The sequence below is a fragment of the Poeciliopsis prolifica genome, unplaced genomic scaffold (assembly GCF_027474105.1).
Source record: "Poeciliopsis prolifica strain line A6 unplaced genomic scaffold, Auburn_PproV2 SCAFFOLD003, whole genome shotgun sequence".
In the NCBI taxonomy this organism is placed as follows: Eukaryota; Metazoa; Chordata; class Actinopteri; order Cyprinodontiformes; family Poeciliidae; genus Poeciliopsis; species Poeciliopsis prolifica.
The window spans coordinates 3,393,445-3,419,011 of record NW_026562378.1 but is presented as its reverse complement, the minus strand read 5'-3'; the positions used below and the strand labels follow the sequence as shown (position 1 = coordinate 3,419,011).

The 25,567-nt window shown below is 40.1% G+C and overlaps 3 protein-coding genes across 4 annotated transcripts in view; 2 read left to right on the top strand and 1 right to left on the bottom strand.

Annotated features, from left to right (window-relative positions):
- si:dkey-245f22.3 (uncharacterized protein LOC492819 homolog) overlaps nucleotides 1-25,567 on the bottom strand; it is a 351,352-nt gene that overhangs the window by 322,573 nt on the left and 3,212 nt on the right. The gene's annotated exons all lie outside the window — the stretch shown is intronic.
- Nucleotides 92-7,362, top strand: trnt1 (tRNA nucleotidyl transferase, CCA-adding, 1). Of its 2 annotated transcripts, XM_055025078.1 has the most exons (8): nucleotides 92-255; nucleotides 377-489; nucleotides 1,488-1,681; nucleotides 4,569-4,707; nucleotides 4,795-4,921; nucleotides 5,003-5,196; nucleotides 5,605-5,858; nucleotides 6,390-7,362. In XM_055025078.1, exons 2-8 carry the CDS (start codon nucleotides 429-431, stop codon nucleotides 6,633-6,635), a joined length of 1,215 nt encoding a protein of 404 aa, XP_054881053.1. In that variant the 5' UTR covers nucleotides 92-255; nucleotides 377-428; the 3' UTR covers nucleotides 6,636-7,362. The 2 variants fall into 2 exon arrangements, with proteins under 2 accessions (XP_054881053.1, XP_054881046.1); XM_055025071.1 differs by having other exon boundaries at nucleotides 92-489.
- Nucleotides 7,600-9,850, top strand: avpr2b.1 (arginine vasopressin receptor 2b, tandem duplicate, 1). The gene is made up of 2 exons (XM_055025151.1): nucleotides 7,600-8,758; nucleotides 9,564-9,850. The coding sequence occupies exons 1-2, from the start codon at nucleotides 7,882-7,884 to the stop codon at nucleotides 9,770-9,772; spliced, it is 1,086 nt and encodes a 361-aa protein (XP_054881126.1). The 5' UTR covers nucleotides 7,600-7,881; the 3' UTR covers nucleotides 9,773-9,850.

The following is a 25,567-nucleotide window of genomic DNA, read 5'->3' as shown; positions in this document are numbered from 1 at the left end:
CTTTAAAAGATTGCCAATCTCGCGAGAGTCGTTTTGAACTCCGCCTTGCGTGACTGGAAAACTCTCACGCCATTGGTCGGTGAGACGCACGTTTTCTGAAACTCTTCCGGCATCGCTTCACGAGGAGACCAGAGATGATAGAAAGATAATGTTCGATGAAAACTGCGTTGTTGGTGAATGAATTGCGTCGGGTTTCACCCCCCACTCCTGTTCTCCAGAAGCAGTTGATGCTGACATGTTCTGACAGTGTACCAGGTGCTTTGAGACCGTTATTTATGCCGCAGTGACATGCTAGCCCGCTAGCTCCTCATTGACCGCAAGCCGACCCAAACTGAGGGACTTGTTCTCTCTCTGTTTGTGTGTAAATGTGGGGTAGATTTTTCCGGCCTGCTGTGATCAGTCATAGTGTCTGCAGGAGTCTGTTCACCATGCAGCTGAAGACCAGCGAGTTCAAGTCTCTCTTCTCTGATGGGCTGAATGGAATAGCAGGTGAATTCACGATTTGATGGGGAAAAAAACAAACTTGGAGTGGATTCAGTTCAGTTCACAAGTCTGCCAATTAAATGATACGATATTATGTGTTCATTTAACGCAGTCATTTACATATTTGTCAGTTTACAGAAGTTTAATATTTTTTGTTCAAGCATGACTTGACCACTTTATGTTAATTCTGGTATCAGGCACTTAGATTTTAAAAAAGCATATATATTTTTCAAAATTAATGAAAATAGGTCATCTGAAGGCCTATCACGATACCAAATGTTGCCGGACAATAAATTGCTCCAGAAATTATTGCGATAAATTATAATATTGTCATTTTGAAACATTTTTCAACTAATATATTAGAAATGCAAGTTTGCCCTCTGATTTAACATTCACCCTTCTTTCTATCTCAGAAATCATTTGTAACCACTAGTCTTGAGAAGTCAGCTGTGTAGTCTACTTATGTGTCACTATGGTATAAACAAAGCTTTGCTGTATTTGTGCATTTTATTTTTACCTTAAGAAACCTAAAACTCAGGACACTTGATTGTAAGATATTTTGTTACTTTGTCCTCCACTGACCTCAAGCTTTGTGACTTGGTAAAAGCAAAATTACTGCTGTGCGCTTTCTTTTTGGTAATGGGTTGAAAACAGGTCTGTAGTCTAACCTGTTGTGCAAGTTGTTTTTAAAATGTGAAAAAAAAGAAAGACATGGAGCAGATTTTTATTTTAGTTTATTGTAGTTTGGAAAGGAATGCTCTCAACTTTTCATTTATATTCAAGAGAGCCGCCTATTGTGCAGCTAAGCAAGTCTGTATGTTCAGTGTTTTTCAATAACGTTAGATTGGAATATTGAAGTTGTTTTGTAACCTTTATCAGATCTAACAATGTTGATTATACAAAGCAAAAATTTCAAAAAATCGGTATCAGCCAAAATCGGAATCTGTGCATCGCTGCTATTTGAGAATCTGACTTGTAAACAAATCAGAATCTCGTTTCTCCAGAGCTGTTTGAGAAGAACAACTATGAGCTGCGGATCGCCGGCGGCGCTGTGCGGGATCTGCTCTCCGGAAAACGGCCTGAAGACGTGGACTTTGCCACCACAGCCACTCCAGAGGAGATGAAGCGCATGTTTCAAGACGCTAGGATCAGGCTGATCAACAATAAAGGAGAGAAGCACGGCACCATAACTGCACGGGTAAGACACTGAATAGTTTCAATGGCAACAAACACACACAAAAAAATGCTTTTTAGTGATTATTTGAAAAGCTGTCTTCATATCAGCTCTTTTTCTTCAACCTAAAGTGTTAGATTAAGTATCATCGTTCATCCATTTGATCTATTTTTTAACACACCGATCTCCAGCTAACATTTTAGGTGAGACGCCGGGTTCACCCTAGACAGGTCGCCAGTCTGTCGCAGGGGAACACAGAAAACAGACAGGACAAACAACCATACACACACACAGACTCACACCTAGAGAGATTAATTAACCTGACAGTCATAATTTTGGACTGACTCCATGCAGAAAGACCCCGGGCCTGGAATCGAACCAAGGACCTTCTTGTTGTAAGGCAACAGTTCTACCAACTGTATTATAGTCTTGATACTTAAAGGTGTTAAAACTGATGAAAGTTTGTTAAAGCAATATTTCCATCATCTGGCATAAAAGAGAACTTGTTACCAAAGCCGAATTCTTATGAAATCCCTTCGCTGCCAGAGCTGCGTGCATCAATTTCGTTTTTGTTTCCAGAAATAGACGGGTGAATAATTACTGTTTGTTTGGGCAGGAGATCAAAAAAGTTGGAAGTGTCTGCAAATGAGAGGATGGGCAGGAATGTTGCACTTCTAGATATTGTTGGACCAAAGATATCAGGCTGTGAAACAGTTTTCTTCAACTTATTGGACATTGATTTCTTGTCTTCTGTTTCTTAAAAAAGGAATGCACAATCTATTTGATCAACCCCAAGCGTCCATACTCTGTGGTTCTGCATATGTCATTTAGGATGAGTGTTTTTGAGGAATAAAACTCTTGGCAGCTTCATTACATAACTATTAAAAAAAGAGCTGTAGTTGTTGGCTTGTACACTTTGCCTCGAGCTTTCGTTTTAAGGAAAGAAAAATGCGCTTAATTGTTTTACAAACACGCGGCCATGAATGATCAAATAACCAGTTTAATGAATCGAAATTGTAACCATGTGAGTTATTGGCCCATCCTCATAACCAGTCTGATCAGTCAAAAAGTACTTAGTAGATCTGAAGTTTAAAGGGATATTTATTACAGTGGTTCTGCTAGAGTTAATTTAGTTCTCCCCAGATCACAGTTATGCCCCAGATTATTCGTATTACTGTCCCATGGCAACCAACAAGTTTGATTCTGAAAGGAAATAAAACATTTTTCCTTCTTTTGTTTATAACCTTAAGTAGCCCTAACCCTAAAGCATTACTCATAAATATTAGTTTAGAAGCTTTTGCTAAAGAACCAACTGTAATAATATTTATAATATTTTACCTGTTGTATAATGTTCTGAAATATTAATGTTTAAGTATTGTTATTCAATGTCTATTTTATTTTGTCCCTGTATGCTTCTTGTTTGAAGTTATTTGTTCACCCAGTTCAACATAAGAGCACAAACATAAACATCTAACTACTAATTAATTACTAATTACTAATAATTAATTAATAATAATAATAATAATAATTAATAATTACTAATTACTAATCTAACAAACACTAACAGCCATGTTAGTGCTTAGTGCTTTGCTAATATCAGCTAAAGCGCTAAACTAAAAGTCAATCCAGTGCAAATAACCAATTATTATTTTTTAAACTAAATTCTCCTCTGTCATTTTACTGTACCAGCCCATAACAATAGAGGTCTGGCTTTACATGAGGTTTAACGACCATCCTATTAAAGATGTTAAACATCCTGGGCCACTCTCTCTCTCTCTCCTTTTAAAGTGACTCCAGATAAAGTCGAGGGGAGAAATGAGAAGATGTACAGAAAACCTGGAAGCTACATCAGCAATTGCATCATTGCTGATGTAGCTTCATTTCTTCCACTGCCGTTTATGACTGTTGGTTTCATCTCACCGTTCAGCTGCAGGCAGCGTCCCGGCTGTGCGGAGGCTCTCAGAGATATTGAGCAGCAGCATTGAAGCCTATAACGGAGTGTGTGTGTGGAGTGTGTGTGTGCTGCCTCGCATTCCTGATGAAAGTTGATTCTCCTCCTCCTCCTATCCAAACGGCAGATTAACGAATCACCCGGAGCATCAGTTTGAAGTTATGGGACAGCTGAAGTGAATGCAATCAGGGTCTAGCGAACGAAGTGAATTAATGCTTGCTTTATAGTCCAGCTTTAATCTCACTTAAAACGTTCGCTGCAACATAAAATAAAATCTGGATATGATGAGATTTGAAAATGAGTTTTGTTTGCGGCGGCCTGGTGATGGGATGGATAGTGGAAAAACGAAAGGACAGTTAGGCTGCACTGACCGCAGCCTCTGCTGAGAAGGCTGTTTGGACCCAAGAGTTGGTGGGATTGTGATGTGATGCGCTTCACTAGCTGCGTTTTTATTAAAAAATCTGCTAATTTAGGATGTCACGCTGCCAATATTCTGCTTATGTTGAAAAAGCACAATTTTGCAATACCTGTGTTTCCATTGAGCAAGAAATAAAATTAAAAGCACATGTGAATTAACGCTTGTTCACGCTTTAAATCATTAAAAATGGTGGATGTAAACAGCTACATGAGATAGTTATAATTCAGCCGCTAGTGCTCTTCATCTATCAGCCATGAGAGGAGACGTCAACGTCTTATTCAGCCGTTGGAGCAACAAGCCTCTTATACTTGGGAGCGGTTCGGTATGAGGCGTTTTGGGGAAATTGGAGCCAATGATTGGGATTCCAGACGTTCCAATGACACACAACTTTTTATGAACTCTGCGATACCATGAGAGCATCAGCTTTTGAAAAATACCACTTCATGTATTGAGATATTATTTATGAGACCCAGTCTTTTTTCTTTCTTTTTTTTCATTTAATCATTGAAATTAATGAAGTTTTTAACCTTTGTCCTCCTCAGCTGCACAATGAGAACTTTGAGGTGACCACACTGCGAGTGGACGTCGAGACGGACGGCCGGCATGCGGAGGTGGAGTTCACCACCGACTGGCAGAAAGACGCCGAGCGCAGAGACCTCACCATCAACTCCATGTTTCTGGGTAACTCCACTCCCGAACGAAAAAGGAACTTTATCGATGAACGGTGATCATGTTTTAATCCCAAGCGGCCCTCTATGCGTCTGGCAGGGCTCGATGGAACATTATACGACTATTTCAAAGGCTACGAAGACCTCCAGAACCACAAAGTCCGGTTCGTCGGCAGCGTTGAGCAGAGGATAAAAGAAGATTACCTGAGAATACTGAGGTATTTCAGGTAGGCAGCCTCACTCGTGGAAACCGGAAGTGGTGTGTGGTGTGTGTGGTTATTGGTCACGGTGTTGTTGTTTTGTCCCAGGTTTTACGGCAGGGTGGCTTTAAAGGCCGACGAACACGAGCCCGAGACTCTGACTGCCATCAGGGAAAACGGCCGAGGACTGGCAGCCATATCAGGAGAAAGAATCTGGGTGGAGTTAAAGAAGATGATGATGGGGAACCATGCTGCTCATCTGCTGGAGCTCCTCTACAACCTGGACTTGGCTCAGTACATCGGTGAGAGACGTCAGAAACTGCTGACGTGAGAGCAGATTCTGATTCTGGCATTTTTCAAAATATGAAATCTGAGCTGGAATAGTTCATTCAATCTAAAGCACACAAACACAGATCGTAATAGTTGTTACAATTGATGTTCAATGAGATTCAAAATGAATGGAAATAGGTGTTGCATAAATAAAAAGATGCAGACGGAAACTGTTCAACTGATACATGCCTAAAAAAATAGAACCAGGGAGTAAATGATTTCATTTTAAATTCAACTTTTAGATTTTTAGGTCTCTTATTTTTATTATAATTTTTTTCTTATTTACCACTTCACTTTAAAACCTTCACAGAAATGCGTCTAATTCTCCTCGTGGAGTTTCTGTTCATTCCAGTTCTGCTCGTCTCCCTGCCACGCCCCAGGTCTGCCTCCAGATGGCGACATTGACGAGATGAAGCGCGTATGGCGGAACGCCAGCCCCCACTCTCCCAAACCCATGACGGTCCTGGCGGCCCTGTTCCACGGCCCGGGCGACGTGGACAGAATGGACCTGCGCTTGAAGGTGTCCAGGGAGGAGAAGACGCTGGCTCTGTTCCTGGTCAAGCACAGGCGGACGCTCCGCAAGAGCGACGAAGAGCCAGACGACCTCAGACTTTTCACTGACTTTATCATCGATGTAAGTCTGCAGGAACAACCTGATGATGACTGCTGCCTGCGTACCAAACCAATTTTAAGGTTCCATCCCTGTTTTCTTGTAAATTTTTGACCATTTTTATGTGTGGATAGAATCAACCTTCGAAGTTTGATTCTGTGAATTGGCCTCTAAAAACGCTCGCTTGTACAACATATTTAAAGTACATTTAATCTTTTCTTCCTTCTGCTGAGTGTCAGGGTTTAACTGCCAGAGCTGGAAAATAAATTCAGAAGCGTGATAAGATTCAAAACTCCCTGGCACAATTATCGGCACTCCTGACTTTGCCTTTTAAAATAAAGCGACTTATTTTTCAAACTCTTCTTTTTATTTTCAAGTCGATAAAAGTTTGTAGAAAATTAGTGGCACCTGTGATTTTTAAATCTGTCAGAACATATTTGTCAAATCAAAGACGATCCGATATCGGCCAAAAGATGAATATCTGTTGGACTGTTTAAATCTTTTACTACATTCATTGTAAATAATGTCATATCTGTAACATCTCGCACTATCCAGAGCCGGGAGCCGGACTCTCAGAGCAAAGTGTGTGAGCTGCTGAAGTATCAAGGTGAGGAGAAGCTGCTGTCGGAGCTCCAGAGCTGGTCGGTGCCTCGCTTCCCCGTCAGCGGCCACGATCTGAGGAAGCTGGGCATCACATCTGGGAAGGAAATCGGCACCAGCCTGCAGGAGCTCCGTGACATTTGGAAGAAAAGTCGATACCAGATGGATAAAGACGAACTGCTGAGTCACGTGAAGCTTTGAATAAAACAGGAACTGGTCGCCACGGTGGTTCAAATAGCCGAGCCCAAGTGTTATTTAAGTAGTTCTTTTTATTTTAGACAAAGGGAAAAATAACCCTAAAGAAAATTTTTTTTTGTTACTTTTTAACTGCACTGCAGCCAGACATGGTTAGAGCAGCCGAAGCACATTGTGAATCAGGACACTATGAAAGGAAGACATGCGTATGGACTTATCGCGCGCGTTTGGCTACTTTTTTCCGTTTTCATTTTTAATGCTTCTGCATTAAAATCTGCACAAGCAGCACTTTGGGCAGGTATATGTGGCTTTGCAGCTGTCTGCTTTGAAGTTTCTCTTTTAAAAAAAAAAGTCTGGCGATGCTTCAACCCTCCTTTCACCACACCTACGAAGACAATACGTAGCAGCACGGGTTTTTGCTGGTGGGATAAAGTGCTTCGTCCAGTTCCTCGTACAAGTATGTTGTCATGTTGGAACCACAAACTCCAGTCGATCTGTGTAGGATTTCATTTTACAGGCTGACATAATGATGGTGGATTGTTTTAGAGTGGAAGGAAACTCCACTCTGCTGCTTCTAGTTTTCAAGATGATTTAACTAGAAATCAACATGTGAACGTTGTGCTCTTGCTGATTGTTAAAGTAAGGACATTATTCTAAGAATAACCCAAAGGTTTCTGATTTGTTTGTTTTGTTTTATTTGACAATATTGCTTCCAATAAATCCTTTTCAAATACTTTATAGTGAAATATGGTGATGATTGCAATTTGAGATTCATACACAACAGGGTGAATTTACAATAAGATCTACTGAACTCTCATTCTTCAAAAATGTTACATTTAAAATAAGATCTGAAAATAAATTGGATTCGTTTTAAAAAGGGGGACTGAAGATGCGTCTTGAGCATTTTATCTTTTCGTTTGTTTATTTCCAAAAGGTGATACTTTGAAATGCTTTCATCCCATTTTCTCTCTACCTTCTCTGGTTGGAAAAGACTCGCTCCTCCCTCTGGAGATATAAAACCATCTGCTCTCGCCTCTCCGCTCCCCAGTTTCCTCGGACCAGCTTCCCAGTTATTGAACAAAAGAAAAAAAATGGTCCTCGGTCTCCTACGGCCGCATTTTGACTTTTCATTAAGCTCGATGAGTTTCATTCCGCCTGCTTTGTGTCGTGTAACATTCAAACGTCTCTCCACTTGGGTCTGCTGCGTAATGCCGCGGGCCCCCTCTGGCCAGCGCTCGTCGCAGTGACCGGCATGGCGTGGTCCGGCGCGAACGCCAGCAACTCCAGTTCGGACGCCGTCCCGGCCGGGGACGAGCCCCGCGACGAGCGGCTGGCTCGCCTGGAAATCGCCCTGCTCTCCGTCATCTTCGTCGCCGCGGGGCTCCTGAACTTCGGGCTCCTGCTGGGGCTGTTGAAGCGGCGGAAGCAGCTCTCCAGGATGCGCGTCTTCGTCCTGCACCTGTGCGTCGCCGACCTGGTGGTCGCATTCTTCCAAGTGTGCCCGCAGCTCATGTGGGACATCACGGACAGATTCGTGGGCCCGGACGTCCTGTGCCGCCTGGTGAAGTACCTGCAGGTGGTCGGGATGTTCGCCTCCACCTACATGATCGTGGTGATGACCATCGACCGCTACCAGGCCGTCTGCAACCCCATGGTGACCTTCCAGCGGAGGAGGGCGCGCTGGAACGGCCCCGTGTGCGCCGCCTGGTGCGTCTCCTTAGTCGGCAGCCTCCCGCAGGTCTTCATCTTCTCCCGGGTCGAGGTCACCCCGGGGGTCTACGACTGCTGGGCCCAGTTCGTGGCCCCGTGGGGGTTGAGGGCCTACGTGACCTGGACCACTCTGGTGATATTCGTCCTGCCGATCCTCATCGTGATCGTGTGCCAGGTGCGCATCTGTCGCGCCGTGCACGCCAGCATCCACCTGAAGACGCAGCACCACGCCGCGGCCAGCGGGGAGGCGGCGAGCCGGCCGCTGTCCTCCCGGGCCAGCTGCGTGGTGGGGCTGTCCAAGGCGCGGGTGAAGACGGTGAAGATGACCGTGGTGATCGTGATGGCCTACGTCGTCTGCTGGGCGCCGTTCTTCACCGTGCAGCTCTGGTCCGTCTGGGACGCCGAGGCGCCCACCGAGTGTAAGAGACTCACTGAGCCCATAATGTCTACTGAGCTCTCTCACTTCCTCTCACTTTGCATCCCCAAACCTAAATGCATTTTTAATAGAATAAACCGACAGAAAGTGATGCGTAAAGTGGGGGAGAGAAGGGGCATTAGAATATTTTGACCTGCAAATCCTTTTGACTTAATGAGGTTGACCTGAATGGTAAATGGTTTAGACACCCCTCAAGCAGAATGAGAAGAAAACTCGTTTTTTTTAAGTAAAAAAAAAAAAATCTTAAAAGTGTGGCAGCTCTCCCAGACTTTTCTTTGCATAATTATCTTGTGCTTCAAATACAGCTGTAAGAAGCAGCTGTAGTTGTATTTGTACATCTGATAGACTTATGAGGTTTGCCAGTTTTGATCAACAGATTCTATGATTGTCTTATTTGCAAGATCGTCTAACCTCCATTGGATTGGTTGATGTGACTCCGACCGGTCTCTTAAAAGTAACACACACTTCATTTCAACCCAAACACTTCCAATTTGATTTGATGAAACTTTTATAGGTGGCCTGTTTTTCTTCCTTGAACATCTTAGATTATAGATCCTAAACATTTTTTGTACAAAATATTCGGTTCAGTTCTGCATGTTTTGAGCTCCTTTCAGAATGAGGGCATCCTGTCACTTTAAACCCAAATAATTTGCTTCTGCTAAAGTGATCCCTTTCGAATCTTTTAAGCCTTCACGTTTTATCGCTTGTTTCCACACGACTTCCAACTTGTAATTATGAAGCAAACGCCATCTATTCAGTATTTCCTGTCTCTCTGCCTCTCTCTCCAGCGGCCACCTTCACCATCCTGATGCTGCTGGCCAGCCTGAACAGCTGTGTGAACCCCTGCATCTACCTGGTGTTCAGCTGGAAGCTGCCCGAGAGGCTGGCGGCCCTCGCGTGTGCGGACGAGCCCGACTTGAAGGAGTCCATGCAGGAGGAGGCCACCATGGTCAGCTCCCTGTACATCAGCCTCAAAGGCCTGTCAGACTGCAGGTAGAAGGCAGACTGAGAAAAAGGAAAGCAAAAAAACAAAACAAAAATCTGCATTATCGACAGTTAAATTCCTTTGCTACTGGAATCTATGTTTGCATGGCTACATGGATGTTCTTGGTTATCTGTGGAAAAGATATTTTTTCAAAGCAAACTTTGTTGAGAAATCTCAACATTCCCGATCAGATTCTGTTGGACTGTTCTGATACTGGAAGAAGAAAAAAATAATATTTTGAAAGTGGCTACAATAATCTGGGAGCGGGGCCGTGCATCGACAGATTAAGAGTCTGCTTGTTCTTCTTTGCTGCCGTAAGATACCTCTGCTTTCTGTGACGGGCGGCGTGTTTGGGGCCACGGTAGATAGAAAAAAGAAAACAGGAGTAAATTTCTCCCCAAAATCTCAGAGATTTTGAAAATTCATCTCAGTAAATTTATAGAAGTTTCTGTTCCAAAAGTTAAAAAAAGAAGAAAAAAAAGTGAGAAAATTCTCAGAAATTTTGAGACTAATCTTGAAAAAACTGGGAAATTTCCAAGTTTGAAAAGTGGATTTTTTTTTACTTTGAAATCTCAGAATATTTAATTTTAATCTTTTTAATTTCAAAGTTTAAGAGCTTTTTGGTGGAAATACCCTTCTTCATTAATATTGGCCCTAATAGTTTTTCTACGCAGATCATAGCAGAGAGTAAAAAGAATAACTTTAAATGCTAACAAAGTGTTACAGGTTGGTTCATCCCCTTTCAGGCTGACAACCTGCTTTCAGAGCTAATATAAAGATGGGAATATCTGCACTGAACAACAAAATTTGGCTCCAGTAGCATGAACAAAAAGACTTTGTGTTTTTTTTTAACACAAAACTATATCTGACTTATGAGATGAATGAAATCTTTGCCGTTTCTTTTTTATCTATTAGAAAAGAGACTAATTAGAATCTCTGCTGGGGGCAAAAGCAAAACTTCCAACAGGCAGTGGACTATTGGAGGCAGGCAACTACAATATAAAACTTTCACTTCATATTTGTCTCTTTTTTGCCAGGAGTAATTTTTAGACACAAAAAACAACACACACACACACACAAAAAAAAAAAAAAACAGAATTGAGGAGGGAATGATTAACATGTGCAATAAGTGAAGATCTACAGAAGAAAATTGCTTTCATGCCTGGATATATACTCTGCTCTCCAACGCTTTATGAATATTTTACTGCATATTCATCATAAAGCCCAAGCCTGACAACTAGAAAACGTTCACTCTCTCTCTCTCTCTCTCTCTCTCTCTCTCTCTCTCTCTCTCTCTCTCTCTCTCTCTCTCTCTCTCTCTCTCTCTCTCTCTCTCTCTCTCTATATATATATATATATATATATATATATCTATATATCTTATATATCTATATATCTATATATATATATATATATATATATATAATATATATATATATATATATATATATATATATATATATATATATATATATATGTATATATCTATCTATCTATCTATCTATCTATCTATCTATCTATAGATATATATATATATTTATATATATAAAATCAAAGTTGTCTTTGATTTTATATATATATATATATATATATATATATATATATATATATATATATATATATATATATATATATATATATATATATATATATATATATATATAGATATATGTATATATATATATCTATCTATCTATCTATCTATCTATCTATCTATAGATATATATATATATTTATATATAAAAATCAAAGTTGTCTTTGATTTTATATATATATATATATATATATATATATATATATATATATATATATATATATATATATATATATATATATATATATATATATATATATATATATATATATATATATATATATATATATAAAATCAAAGATAACTTTTTGGGGAGCGTAAAAATTCCCGTCCAGTCATGTTAAGAAGTATTTGTTTTGGTTGATTTTCATGTTTACAGATTTTGTATTTTATTTTTATTCGCTTATGTCACAGACAGCCGACATTTTCTAGTCATTGTCTTTCATTTAGTGTGTTTTGCATGTACATATGTACATATGTCTGTACATATAGCAGAACTGTTGATGTTTGTCACCCTCGACCTTTGACACGCTCTGTTGCGGATTATTGATACTTCAACTTGTTTACGTTTCGGCGCGTCGCCAAGCGATTCAGCTCAGAGTCACTGCAATTTCTTGTGTACTTAATAGCATCTTGAATAGTAATAGTGATAAAGAAAAAAAAGAAACAGAAGTCATAGTTGAAATAATTTCCTCTCTGTAGAAAATGGCAAAAATGCCATCATTTCCTTATTTTCTCTGTTTAATGACTGTGGTTTGTGTTGTTGTGTAACTGCTGCTGTTCTGAGCCGCCTTGCCTTGCTTATGGACTTCTTGTAAAAAAAAAAGTGTTTTTTGGAGGCTTCTTATTTTCTTGTGACATAAACATCACTGCGGTTCTGCTGTAGGTGCAAAATTGCGATATGTTGCATTATTCCTGGATGGAATAATGCAGCATATAATTTAAAGATTCTGTCAGCGCAGCTTGGAAATATTAGAAAGAAATTGCAGTACGCGGCGGATCGCCCAGACATGAAAGGCTATGTGCTTTGGATTGGACCAAAAAAACCCCCAACAACCTCACAATCTTATTTTCTGTCTGGAGGAAGAACGCCATATTTCTGGGAAACTGCTCTGTAGCATCATCATCGTGGACATCAGCATGAAAAACCGCCTCCGTTCCTCCAGAGCTGGACCCGGACGTGAGGAGATCCGTGAAACTCTCACCGCACGCATGCAGCGTGTTTGTCTTTCTTGGACAAGATCTGTGTTGGGAGCCTTGAAATAGGAATGCTGTGAGAGTCACAGTGCAGCATAAAACCCGGCTTCATATTGTCCATGACTCCTTTGTTTGGTTGGAAGCTCTAAGGTGAAAATGTGGCTGAAGCACTGCAGCCGCCTCAACAAAATCTTACCAAGTGTTTTCGGTCAAATATATGAGCACACTTGAAATAAGAGAAAAAAAAAACCTAACTCACAAGTGACTTTGCAGCATGATTTAGGCGCTTGTTTTAAGTCAATAATTCCTGAATATTGATTAAAAAAAAAGTGTAAGTCCCCTGTTAGTAGCACAATCTGCCAGTGGAACCAGAACCTTTCCATCAATATTAAGAAATTATTTAAACAAGCTTCCACATCTTGCTGAAATGTTGCTTGTAAGTTGGTTTGTCGTATTTAACGTGTACACTTTGATGACATTTTGTTATTTTGCACTGTAATAAAACAAGTTCTGGTGGAGCATCAATAAAGTTGACAACTGGAGCAGGAAGTAAATATCATCCCACAGGAACCTCTCCTGCCACTGTTGTTGGGAAATCTGAAAACTTAGCAGAAACACAGAAATGACGCCAAACTCCTGCTGAACGCATCTGCATTTATATGTTCACGCTGTAAAAATAATATCTTATGCATGTTGCCAGATCCCTGTTTGATTGGAAACTATTTCATTTTTATCAGCAGCAAACTGACTGGCAACTGGCAGCACACACTTAAGATAAGCAGCTGTACTAAAACAACTCAAAGTCACACGCCTCAATAAAGGTCATCAACACGCTGAACAGACGGGTTTGTAGCCTCGATTCACAGGAGCTCGATGGTTTGGCCGTTTTGTGGTTTTCTTGAAGTTTGTTCCAGATTTGAATTACTCACATTTAGATGCATGCAAACCTTACAGGGAATGGAGAAAATTCTAGTCATCCCAAACTTCACGCATCATGTTAAAGCCAACTGGAGAAATCTCTGCTGATGAGACAAAGTTACTGAAATATCAAAAACAACCCAATTTATTTTCAAATGCAGATACTGTGTTATAAAAAGAAATTCTATGTATCATCACAAAACGTTGTGAATTGGTGATATTGTGGTTTAATGTACTGACCCAGACGTTAGCCATGCTGGATATTCACTGAAAATACCCCAACTGCATCATTCATCAGTGCTGTACTTCCTATATCTTTAAGTTTTAAAATATAATAAAACATAATTAATAGTAGAAAGTCAAATGCCGACCAAAAGAAAAATTAACAAAAAAACAAACAAACAAAAAAAACCCATTAGGACTTGCAAGCACCGACCCCCAATTTAACAACAAAGCGGCTGCAACCAGCAGCTGCAGGGGGAGATAACTTGGTCTCCACCTCCTCACCTCAGCAAGTAAAGAGAAAAAAAAGAGGAAAAAAAAGAGAAAAAAAGAAGATCTTCTGAGACACAAACAGAGCTTCAGCTCAATAGCACCAGTTGTCTAACTGCTGAGCTCCCTCTGCCACTTGTTCCTCCTTCTGGTTTGTGTGCAGAACACGTACAGAGAAGAAGCAGCTTTTGTGACTGAAAGTGAACCAGATGAAATGATTTTCTTGCCACTGTGTAAGTGACAACTTATGACAAAATCGGGCAACAGTTCTTAAAAAAACGATCAAGCGGTGAAAAATCGATGAAAACATCTTGCATAATTGCAGCAGAATAAAATGCAGAATCTTCGCAGCGGGCTGGCTGCTCATCTTAAAGTTTCTTGAAGTGGTCTGAGGATTCTTTGGTGATTTTCTTAGAGATGGATGGAAAATCCACCTATAATTCCATCATGATATTTTATAGAAACTTCAAGCTGAAACAGCTACTTGTTTGCCACGCCACTTATCCAGGGCCGCCATTTATTTTCCTTGATGCTGATTGGCTGAGCCCCAGACAGCCTCCAGTTGCTAGCTTCTGCAGTAGTGTTAAGAATGTTTCCATCCTGTGTATTAAGCTATATTTCGTGTTTGAACTATAAAAAGAAGTTGCTATGAGCATTTTTAGAGCGCATGTCAAGTATTTTCAGATTTTAGCTCCTGGGAGACAGCCGTGACCCCCCACTGGTCCCCTGATGTGCACACAGCTGCAGTATGAGGCTGAACTGTCAGCGCACTCTTGACCTCAGCTCTATTAAATTTTGTCGTTGGAAATGGAAATTTTATTCAGTTCCTTCAGAAAAAGAAAAAGTGTAGTCGGTGTTTTTTTGAGGAGGTGGGAGATCTGCAATCGGAGAATAAATGATCTTTGCTGTGTCTCTGCTGCCCGGTTGTGGGTGCAGCATGGGGCCCAGTCAGATCGGGACCTTAACAAGGCAAGCAAGACTAATTCATATCCATGAGGATTTCCTCTTGTTTTTGCCTTTTTGACACTGAATTTTTCCAAATCCTTAAACAAAACGCTTAATCAAACAAAAATAACAGAACCATGGTTTCATTTCTAAGAAATGCAAGCAACCAACCTTGCTCTTGGAGAAATTACAAGTACCCTAATTATTACATAATGAGTGAACCATGATTTCTTTTTTTGTTCAGTTTCACAAAACACATCCAGGCTTGATTTCTGCCAGAGTCACACAAATAGAAACTGTTTGACATCATGGCGTAGGATGAAAGTCAACATATTGTGACTTGATCAAAAGAAGCTTAATAACCAATCAAACGCCAAGTCATTGCCGCTGAAATACTAAATCAAGACCAAAACGCAAACCAAAAGAAATATGTAAAGATTGAAAAAGTACTAGAGAATAATCTGTAGATGATTTAAGTAATTTAATTTACATGAAGTGAATGGAAGATTGGGATTAAAAGACATGTTCCTGTTCCAAATGCAGACTCATCCAAAGGACACAGTGGCTTTTCTGACAATATTTACGCGGTTAAGTTCAATAACAGAAGCGTTTTCTGAGACCAGGTTTCTGCTGCATCTGGATGTTGATGGGAAAATTAGACTGGCAAAGAGTCAAAGACTCACACACACACACACACACACGTACACACACGCACGCACGCACACACACACACACACACACACACACACACACACACACACACACACACACACACACACACACACACACACACACACACACACACCAGATCAGGACATTCCCAGTTTTTTTCATTAGATTTTTTTATTGTGACTCAACAGTTTTAAATTTAAATGAGTGTTTTCTGCCATAGCCATAAGCAATATTCAAAGAATATTCAGAGAATATTCAGGGAATGTTCAGTGAGTGTTCAGAAAATCTTCTTTATGCAGCCAACAGGCTTTTAGATTTCTGGCTGAAAACTGAAAGGTGTATAATTTGCTCTCACCGTATTTTCATCTTTGGCCTTGTTTCTTGTTTTATTTTGTTGTTGTTGCTGTTTTCAGCAAACCTTCTCATTTCTGGTTGCTCTCTACTTGCTTTTATAAATAAATTGCCAATTTACCCGCCTGGGTTGCATCTGCTGTTTTCCAACTCCACTCTGATATTGCTGGGGGTTCCTTCGTTCGTTGGCCGATTCTCCATCTTATTCCCCGTGCCGTTTCATTCTTCATGTCGGCTCTGTTCCTGCCTCACCCTGCACTAACGGTGTGCTGCTATCTCAGGCTGGTTCTATTTTAATCGTATAAATGAAGCAACTCCAAGAGAGGTAGATTCTTTTTGCCACATACCTCGTCCTAAATGAGTTAAACTCTTATCAGCATGGCTGGAATTAAATCCCATGCAGCTTTTAAATAAGTTTTCTTTCTCAGTTCTCTTCCTCGATGCCGAAACACCACAACTTCATCATATTTCTGCTTTAGTTTTCTTTGGGGATATTTTAAGATGGGGTTCTGTGTGATTGAATATTTTAGCTGTAAGAATCTCCTGCTCTTCACCTTCAGGAAGTCACCACAAAATCGCTTTGCCATTAACCTTTTAACAACATCCTTATAGCTGATGCACAGTTCCACCAGGGGTTTGCTAATTGCTGCAGGCTAGTCTGAAGGAGAAGGGGGGAGTAATTCTGTGTGAGCCTGAAGCTTTGAAGCTTGACAACTGCATTTCAGAGGAGGAGCTAACCCTCGGAGGCGGAGCTAGGTCCACCCAGGCGTTTTTGAGCAGCTGAATAGAGGCAACTTGATGTTAAAGGATTTCTCAAAAATGCATCAAGGAACCAAGGCAACACTCCAGTTGTGATGAAAGAATAACATCACAACATGATGCAGAGCTCAAAAAAGTCGATTTCACAAAATAACTTTACACAGGCAGCCAAAAGATTAACACACACAAAAAACGCAAAGTCAAAAAATGGAAAGCAGGTTTATTTCTGTGTGGCTCCGCAGCCTCATTGAAACGAAGCCGGGCTCTCAGTTCGTGACAACTGGTGATCCTAAAAATAGCCGTGATATTAAGGAACGCTTCCATTCATCAGACCAGCCATTAGGCCCTGATGAGGGGCGGCTCTGACACCCTGCTGCCCAGACAGGAAAGTCAGGTGAGAAAAATACAAATCATATCGTTCAGCTTGTGTTACATAGCAACTTGTGCTGCTATATAAAAGTCCCAAATAATGATCTCTGATCAGAATGTGACAGCGCGGTTGTGTTGCGACAGGTACATCACCAGTGTTATTCAAATTCAAACTATTATTATTATTGTTTCTCTTAACTCTTAATGGACTACGGACAATTGCAACAACTGGCATTTGGGAAGTGAATTACGCATCCTTTTCAGGCAGCTGATTTAAATTAGATTTAAAAGAAAAAAACAAAAGAAAATAGAAATTTTACCATTTGAATAAGACCTTTCTTTATCACACTTTTAGGGACCTTTGTGAAACATAAAATTAGCATAATTGGTTTGTAACACAAAGTTCAGCCATTAAAATTCATCATTTCAGCAGAGAATCAGTTTTTGGGCAACCTGGACTTTACAAACCTGCTGAATGAAGTTATTCAGGAATTTTAGGGAAATCTGAGCTTCCTGTGGATCAGATGCAGTTGTGGGTGCAGCGGTTTCCATGGAGCGAAGCAGGAATACACTGACTATAGCCGAGTCGAAATCCCTCCTGATTGATCCGGTCTGACCGAGCCGGGTCTGTGCGACTTCGTGTCCCGAAGTCGACCTGTTGCTAATTTTGTGTCATGCTTCGGATCATTGCTCGTTTGGATACAGATATGTGCCCGAGCTCCAGCTTCCTGGGCGATGTCTTAAAGGGGCAGTATTACGTGACTTTTTGGAGCTTTACATCATGTTATAATGCTATTACCTCATCAAAAACATACTTGGAGTGTTGCTTTGATTCTTCATGCATGTTTGAGAAATCCTTTAATCTCCCGTGGCAACCATTCAGCTGAGTAAAACGCCTGGATGGACCAAGCCCCGCCTTCGAGGACAAAACTCCTCCTCACAGCTGCTGTTTGCAGTTTCACTCAGCTCCTTCAGACTAGCCAGCGGCAATTAGCAAACACCTGTTTGAACTGTGCCTCTGTGATGACTTTCTGAAGGCGGAGTTTCAAAAAGAGCAGGAGTTTTTAAAGAGACAGACGCCCAACTTCATAGTGTTACTATGCTATATGGATGCGTTTGATTTGGCTTGACTTTGACTCGAGCTGAGAGGCAGAGAGACAGAGTTGATCGAGTGGGTGATCGTTGCTGTAGCGACAAGAAGCTTTGAATTAGCACTAAAGCTAACTAAATTAAATTTAGGCTAAACCCAAAGTGTAGCGTCAGCGATGTTTTATCCTCGTCAGACTTGTTGCCCATTTTGGAATTCATTCCATAAACTAAATAATAATTAATTTAAAAAGCATGAAATAAACAAGACAGAGCATAACACTTTTATATTAAAAGAGAATTTCAGACATAGATATATTTTTTAATAAGATCAAAGAATATATTTTATAACACATCTGTTACGTGTTTTTGATTCAGCGAGCTTTTAAGGAGCCCAGACTGTGCCGGTCTGTTCCGAGGTGAGCAGACGGACGAATTATCTTGGCAGGACGTAAAACAAAATGCCTGATCAGTCAGAGAGCAGCGGAGGGACGATGAACCCCATTTAGAGATAAATTTAGGAAGAACCTGAGCTGTGCCACGGCATATCCATCAGGACAGACATCGTGATGACCTCTGAATCACTCCAATATTCATCTATGAACTGAATTTGACCTTTTTTTTGTTTTTTCTTTCTTCCCTGGACTCTGTTTTTTTTTTTTTTTACTTGAAAAAAAGCCCCCTCTTGTCCGGTAAGGCTGCAAAGATAAAGAGGTTTGGACAAAGGAAGAAAACAGAGAAAGGAAAATGTGAAAACAAAAAGTTATGTTTATTCATACACATATCAACTCACACCAAATGTATGATTTTCCCTGCAACAACATTTGAAAAAAAAAAATGCTTTTTACATCTGCAGCAGCGCATCCAGACCATTTCAGTGTGAAACATGTCTTCTGTTGCCAAGCAATGGTCAGACATTCAACAGAATGAGCCTCAATGAAGCAGCATGAGAGAGCCGGCGGTCATATAGTGGAAAATAACATCATGTGATGGAAAGAAAAATAAGTCAAGCAAAGGATTGTGGGGTATTTAAGAAACGTCAGTGTTATGGTCATTTTTCATGGTGTCTATATCGATGTATCCATCTATGTCTATATGGGAAAATGTCTGTCTGAAGTATTGTTTTGTTTTTTGTGATGTTTTATTTATATTCAAAGGACCAGTATTGCCACAATGTATCACTTTATAGCACAACCAAGTAACTATGTGACCTTCAGCTGTTATATAAATGCTACGTATATCAAATATGACTTAAAAGAAGTTTGTCTTTGTAATTTAATGCCTAGAAATTGGGCCTCTGTCTCTTTAAGAACTCCTTCTCTTTCTGAATCTCCACCTTCAGGAAGTCATCACAACATGACGCCTGTATTAACGTTTTTTTTTTTGTTTGTTTTTTTACCACTGTGTGACTGACAAGCAGCTCGTATATTGATCTCAGCAGATGTGCCGTTCACCAGGCGTTTGCTAAATGCTGCTGGCTAGTCTGAAGGAGTTTTTTGAGGAGGTTTGGTAACAAGATTTTGGTTGCCGTGGAAGATTAAAGGACTTCTCAAAGATACATGAAAGATAAAAGACAACACTCCATGACATGACGTAAAGCTTAAAAAAGTCAATTTTACATAATACTTCCCCTGGAACAAGTTTCATTCTTTCTGCTTTTTTTTTTTTATTTTATAAAAAATATTAAGTAATTTCTGTTTGCTTGTTAGGTTAGGTGCTAACATGTCTGAGTAAAATAAGCTACTACTGCAGATGTAGTTAACAAGCTTAAAAAACAAGCTAATTTCAGCTTCAGTGTAACCTAAACCACTTCACACACAAAAAAATCATCAGAAACATTTAACTCTTTTTTTTTTTTGCACCCAGCTGATGCTTTTGAAATTCACACTCTAAAACTGCGTCACTCCAAAAAATAAAATAATCAATTGAAGATATTATGCCTGCTTTCCATAGGAGCAGATCACACCTCGTGTTATATAATATAATTAACAGTCTACCTTTCAGACTCCTGACGCTGCTGCACAGGTTCGCTAATTTGTCAGTGTGTGGGAGAACCTGTTCAGTATATCTGACTCAACCATTAGTCCAACATATTTTTATTGTTGTTATAGATTTTCTATATTTTGTATTTTCTGTAGTTCACATGAACAGATCAGTGCAAAACTTTGTGTTCTGGGTTTTCCTCTCACAAACAGAATAAACACCGTCATTCATGTTACCAGCGAGAGCCGGAACATGACGTCAGGGCGTCGCTCACACAATGTTTACGTCAATCTATGTGACGGGTGGAGTGAAAGTTCACCACTTGACCTGAAACATAACAACAGCAACCCTGGAAAAAAAACAAACACATATTGCACTGCGGACGCCGACAGACCAGCGACGTTTCAACACCTGACACGACAGCTGCAGAGCGAGATCTGATGGAGGCCACCTGGACAGAGACACAAGATGCTGAAAACGAATGAACAGCAGGGAAAGTGCAGCGGCAGGACCTGGACATGTCTGCAAACGCCAGATGGATCAATCAGAGCAGTGCATACACAAGGACGTGAGGGCAGCATATCAATAATTTAGTGACAGCTGAGTGACAAACTGACAGGATTTCACATATTTAATGGTGGCTTGAGTGACAGGTTTCTGATTTTATATCCTAAATTATGTCTGTCTTTCAATTTTGTAAAATATTCATGTTAACATGACGGTGAAGTTTCAGTACTTCAGCGGACTTGAGTTGTCAATATGTTTGAGATTCATTTCTGGACTGACATTGAATACTTTAATACATGAAAGTGATTGGATGGGCGGGGAGGAACAAACACGATTTCTCCAGTATATTGTCAAATATATCATGGTTTCAGTCCCTAATGATGGAATCGCTTCATTATTTTGTTCTTCAACAATCTGAAACATTTAATCTGAAACAGAATGGAAACCTATGTTTTTTTGACGGCAGTGGGTCTTTGGAGGTTGCAACACATTTCGGGGGAAACTCAACGTACCATTGTGTCACATCTCCTCATCCTGACTGAGCTTCTGTCAGGTATTTGACATTTGGCATGGATGAGTCTCCACCTGCCTCCCACGTAAACATCGACCACACGAGGGACTTTCTGTCCAAAGCGCCGTGTTCCCTCCAGGCAAAGCGCCCAGAGCTTAATGGATCCCATGTCAAAGTGGAGTCGAGCTGCTCGGATGGTGGATGACAGGTGGCCAAACAGCTGATCGTAAACAGGGTTTGATTCGACTCTTTAACACACAATTAAACTCAGAGGGACTTTTCAAAACCTGTCCAACGATCCTGACTCGACACCCAAAAGTTGGACCTCATCAGAGGGAGGCTATTTACAAAATGACAATCTGGCTTCTGACCTTTGACCCAATCAGAGCAGAAATTAACTAGGAATATTCTTCCAGTCTCAGATGACAGATCTCCATTTTCTGTAACTAAAAGCAGGAATCTGTCGCTGAGACGAGGGCATGTTTGTCTGATTAAAGGAGCCGCACGGCGACCGTTTGCCGTGCGGCGTCAATGAGAAGTGAAACAACAGCAAAGAATTCATTTTTCTCAAATCCCAGTTAATTGTGGAGTTCCACAAAGCACCTGATGTGTGCCACTGCTTTTTATGTTAGAGCAGCTTTAATCAGCGTTTAAATGGTAACAAACAAAACAAAACACAAAATAAGTAACAGGCATGTTCCGATTGCACTGCGGTAAAGGCCTAATTAACTTAACAACAATAATACAAATAACTTCATAGAAGATATTACATGATAGATTAATACAACCATATATTGGGGTGAATGTATAGTGGAGTGTTTTACATAAAGTAAAGTGAGGAAAAGATAATACTTTGTCGATTAAAGTATCTTACCTGGATGATTTCATCATTTTTGTTAACAAACTCCTATATTTCGGAGAGAAGTTGTTCATTCCACATGTTTGAAAAGCTTTGCTTCTCAAGGACATCAGTGCTTAACATATTTATTTATAAGTCGGTATTTAATACTGCATTCGTAAGAGTGAAAATGATTTCCTGACAATCAGGTGGTGCCCCGGTTTGGTCATTTTGCTCTAAGTTACGATTTTTTGTCAACAAAAGCCTAATTATTTATTAATAGTTATTTGAAGCCAAACGAAGCCTGCTGACACGCGACATATGATACAGCGCTCCTATTTCTGATGTTTCGTCCTTTTTGCCCTCACTTACCGACTTCATGTCAATAACACCCCGTCATTTTCAAGAGAAGAAATTGGCCTTTATTGCCAATTTCTTACTGCCTTGCTCGTACAGTCGTTTGTGACACACATGAAAAATTTTGATGGGGGGATTATGTATAGCCACAGAGGAATTAAGAAAAGACTCATCTTGACTAATGAAGCCGTCATTTTGTCCTGCTGTCTGCAGACACACACGAGGAGCATAGAAACCAGCCGAGATGAACTCGGTGGATCGATGAGAAGCATTTGAAGGCGACACTTTGCTTTCAGGCCCGTAATTCTTTGCCGCCAAGTCGTCTCGGAAGCGTAGGAGTTGATGAATGTCACAGTTGAAATTGGTCTGAAGACAGTTGCCACAGATTGTTTCCAACAGCCTTGGATGAAAGAACTGAGGCGAGCTGCAAGCCAGAGTCTGGGGGAATTACCTGCTTTAAAGCCCCGGCGGCGTTTAGGTGCTTGATCCCAGATTCAAACATGACCATATCGACACGGTTCTGTCCTTTAGGATGAAATGGGACGGAGAATCATCCACATTTTGCTTCGTCGGTCAGGTCTGTCGTTCATCAATGACAAGATGAGAATTTCGCTTCCTCTGGAGAATTCGCCAGCGCTTCTCTGAACTGGACTTGGATCAACATCATCTGTGAAAATTGAGTTATTTTGTGTCACCGCAGGGCTTCTGGACTCCATTTGTCACAAAACAAAAAAAAAAAGACAAATCGTTTTCTTTGCTGCTTGTTTCACAATAAAGCAACAATAAAACAGTTTGATTAAGAAAAGAGACAATAAAAAAATGAATAAAATGTAATAAGATAAGGATTTACTGATTATGATTTCAGGTGTGAATCAATTTAATCTTTTATTCCGATTTTCTTTCTGGGGAAAACAAGCTCAAAAATTGATTACAGTCTGCTTCATTTCTCCTGTAATGTTATATTTCAAATAATAATGATGTTTTTTTTTCATTTAAGAAGGAGCCATGCAGCTAAGCTGATAATTTAAGTAACAGTTTAAATTTGTGCACAAACCTTATTTTTGTTTCAGTATAAATAAATATAAATAAATCTTCTATTTCATCACAATATTGTCTTCTCACATCGCAATCGCAATTTAAACACAACTTCCAGACCATTTGAAAAGAAAACTTGGTTTCTGAATTAAAAATCGCTGCTGATTTGAATCGCGAACCGAAAAACCCCCCAAATCGAATCGAATCGTTAAGCACCTAATAATTTGTGTCGCTGTTAGCAACAGAACCGTTCAGAGATATTTACCGCGCTGGGAATTTACAACTACACTGATCTTTTTTTTGTTTTGTTTAAACATCCTAACATAGTCATCAAAAGGTCAGAGGTTAATCAGTGATCACATCTGACCTTCCTTCTGCTTTGAAAATAAACCTGGAGGTAAATGATTGCTGAAGTAAGCTGCTGTTTCTCTCCCGGCGAGTGTGTTAATCAAATAATTATCTTCATAGTAAACAGCCTGGAAACTGAGAATCATAAAGAGGCAACTGGCAGCTCTTTTGTTGCTTGATTAAACGCAACCTTTGCGTTTTCTGCTCTGCCTCCTGCACGGACAGGCGGTACAGGCGTGGAATAGCCCTTTAATGGCTGAAAGAAGGACATCGTGCAGGTTAATTCATGACCCAGACTGACATGATTTCTCTTTTCCTGCTGCTCGTCAGGACAAAAGGTTTTTGTTGCGGAGCCTCTGAACCACAATGAATGAAGCTGCTTCCACCTGACTGGGAAAGTCACATTTCAGTCTTTGTCTGATGCTGATTGTAAGAAATTCATGTCTGGTAAAAGTATCATTGAAGGCTCTAAAAGAGTACACCTTATTCTAAAAAATGAGCCAAAGAGTGATCTGGGTTCTTTTTTCTATGTCTGTATTATTTCTGCTCACATTCATCTCTCCAGACGGCACAGACAAAGATCATTTCTAGAAGACACCCTCGAAAGAAATATGGGAACATTTACATTTTCTGTTATTCCACATGCATTTATCCGTAGTATTGGCTTCACATTCTGATTGCTTGGATTTATCATCAAACTCGTAGAACAGAAACTGAGTGAGTCGAATGAAATTCAGATAAAAGAACATGAACTCCCTAAAACCACGTAAATGCATTAAACTACGGTTAAACGTCCGTTTTGGACAATCACACTGACATCTGTTGCCGGGCAACTAAACCAAAAGAAGATGCTGGCCCGTGAAGAACATCACAGACTAAACCACACACACCTTCCGCTTGCTAAGTGATTCGAAACCAGCTCCTGCGGTAACTGCAGAGTCATTAACCTGAAAATATGACAACATTAACTCGAACAAAGAGCAAATTAAAACATCACAGGAAAAGCTGCGTCTTGTGTCCTCAGCAGCACAGTTCTTTCAGCATTTATTGTCTTGGTTGTGTTGAGTTGTGAACAAAGCTGCTAAACTGCACAAACCACATCCTGCATAACCAGGATAGAAACCAATCTGCTCGAGAAACACTGCTCAGTCTGGATTACAGAGTCAAATTTTAACATCTATCTGACTTCATAGCTGGAAAAAAAAAAAACAATTAACTGCAGAATAGCTTAAAAATATATTCTGTATTTGACTCATTACTGTGAAACATGTATGGAAACCTTTAAAAAATGTAACTAAATGCAGTTTTTTCTACACAGAGTCATCAACTGTTCGGGATCACGTCAACACAGCCATGGAGAAGTGCTGGGTTTCAAGAAGAAGAGCGCCCTCTTGAGGAAGAGTATGACAATTGCAATAATTGTGCAACAATAATAATAATGAATATTAATAATAATAATAAAAAATCCACTATCTCCGTTAATGTTATAACTTGAAAATACTATTTAAATGCATAATAATATGTGGACCAAGTAAGGACTAATGCAGCATGTCTTATAGAAAGGTCTTTGACTGGACATTGATTTTTACACCTCAAAATCAAACTCATACAGTTTTCTCTGTGTCCAGGAGGTGTCAGCACCATCCCAAAGAAAACACAAACTTATGCAGCATGCTGCTGGAAAGTTTTGTTGTGCCTGTTTTCTTTTTTTAATAATGACAGTTGTAGACACTTTGTTTAAATAGATATTATCATATTAATCAAAATGTTGATTTTTTTTTAACTGTCAAGTTTGGAACTTCAGCAAATGTTGGACCTTCAATTTGATGTCAATATGTCATTCAT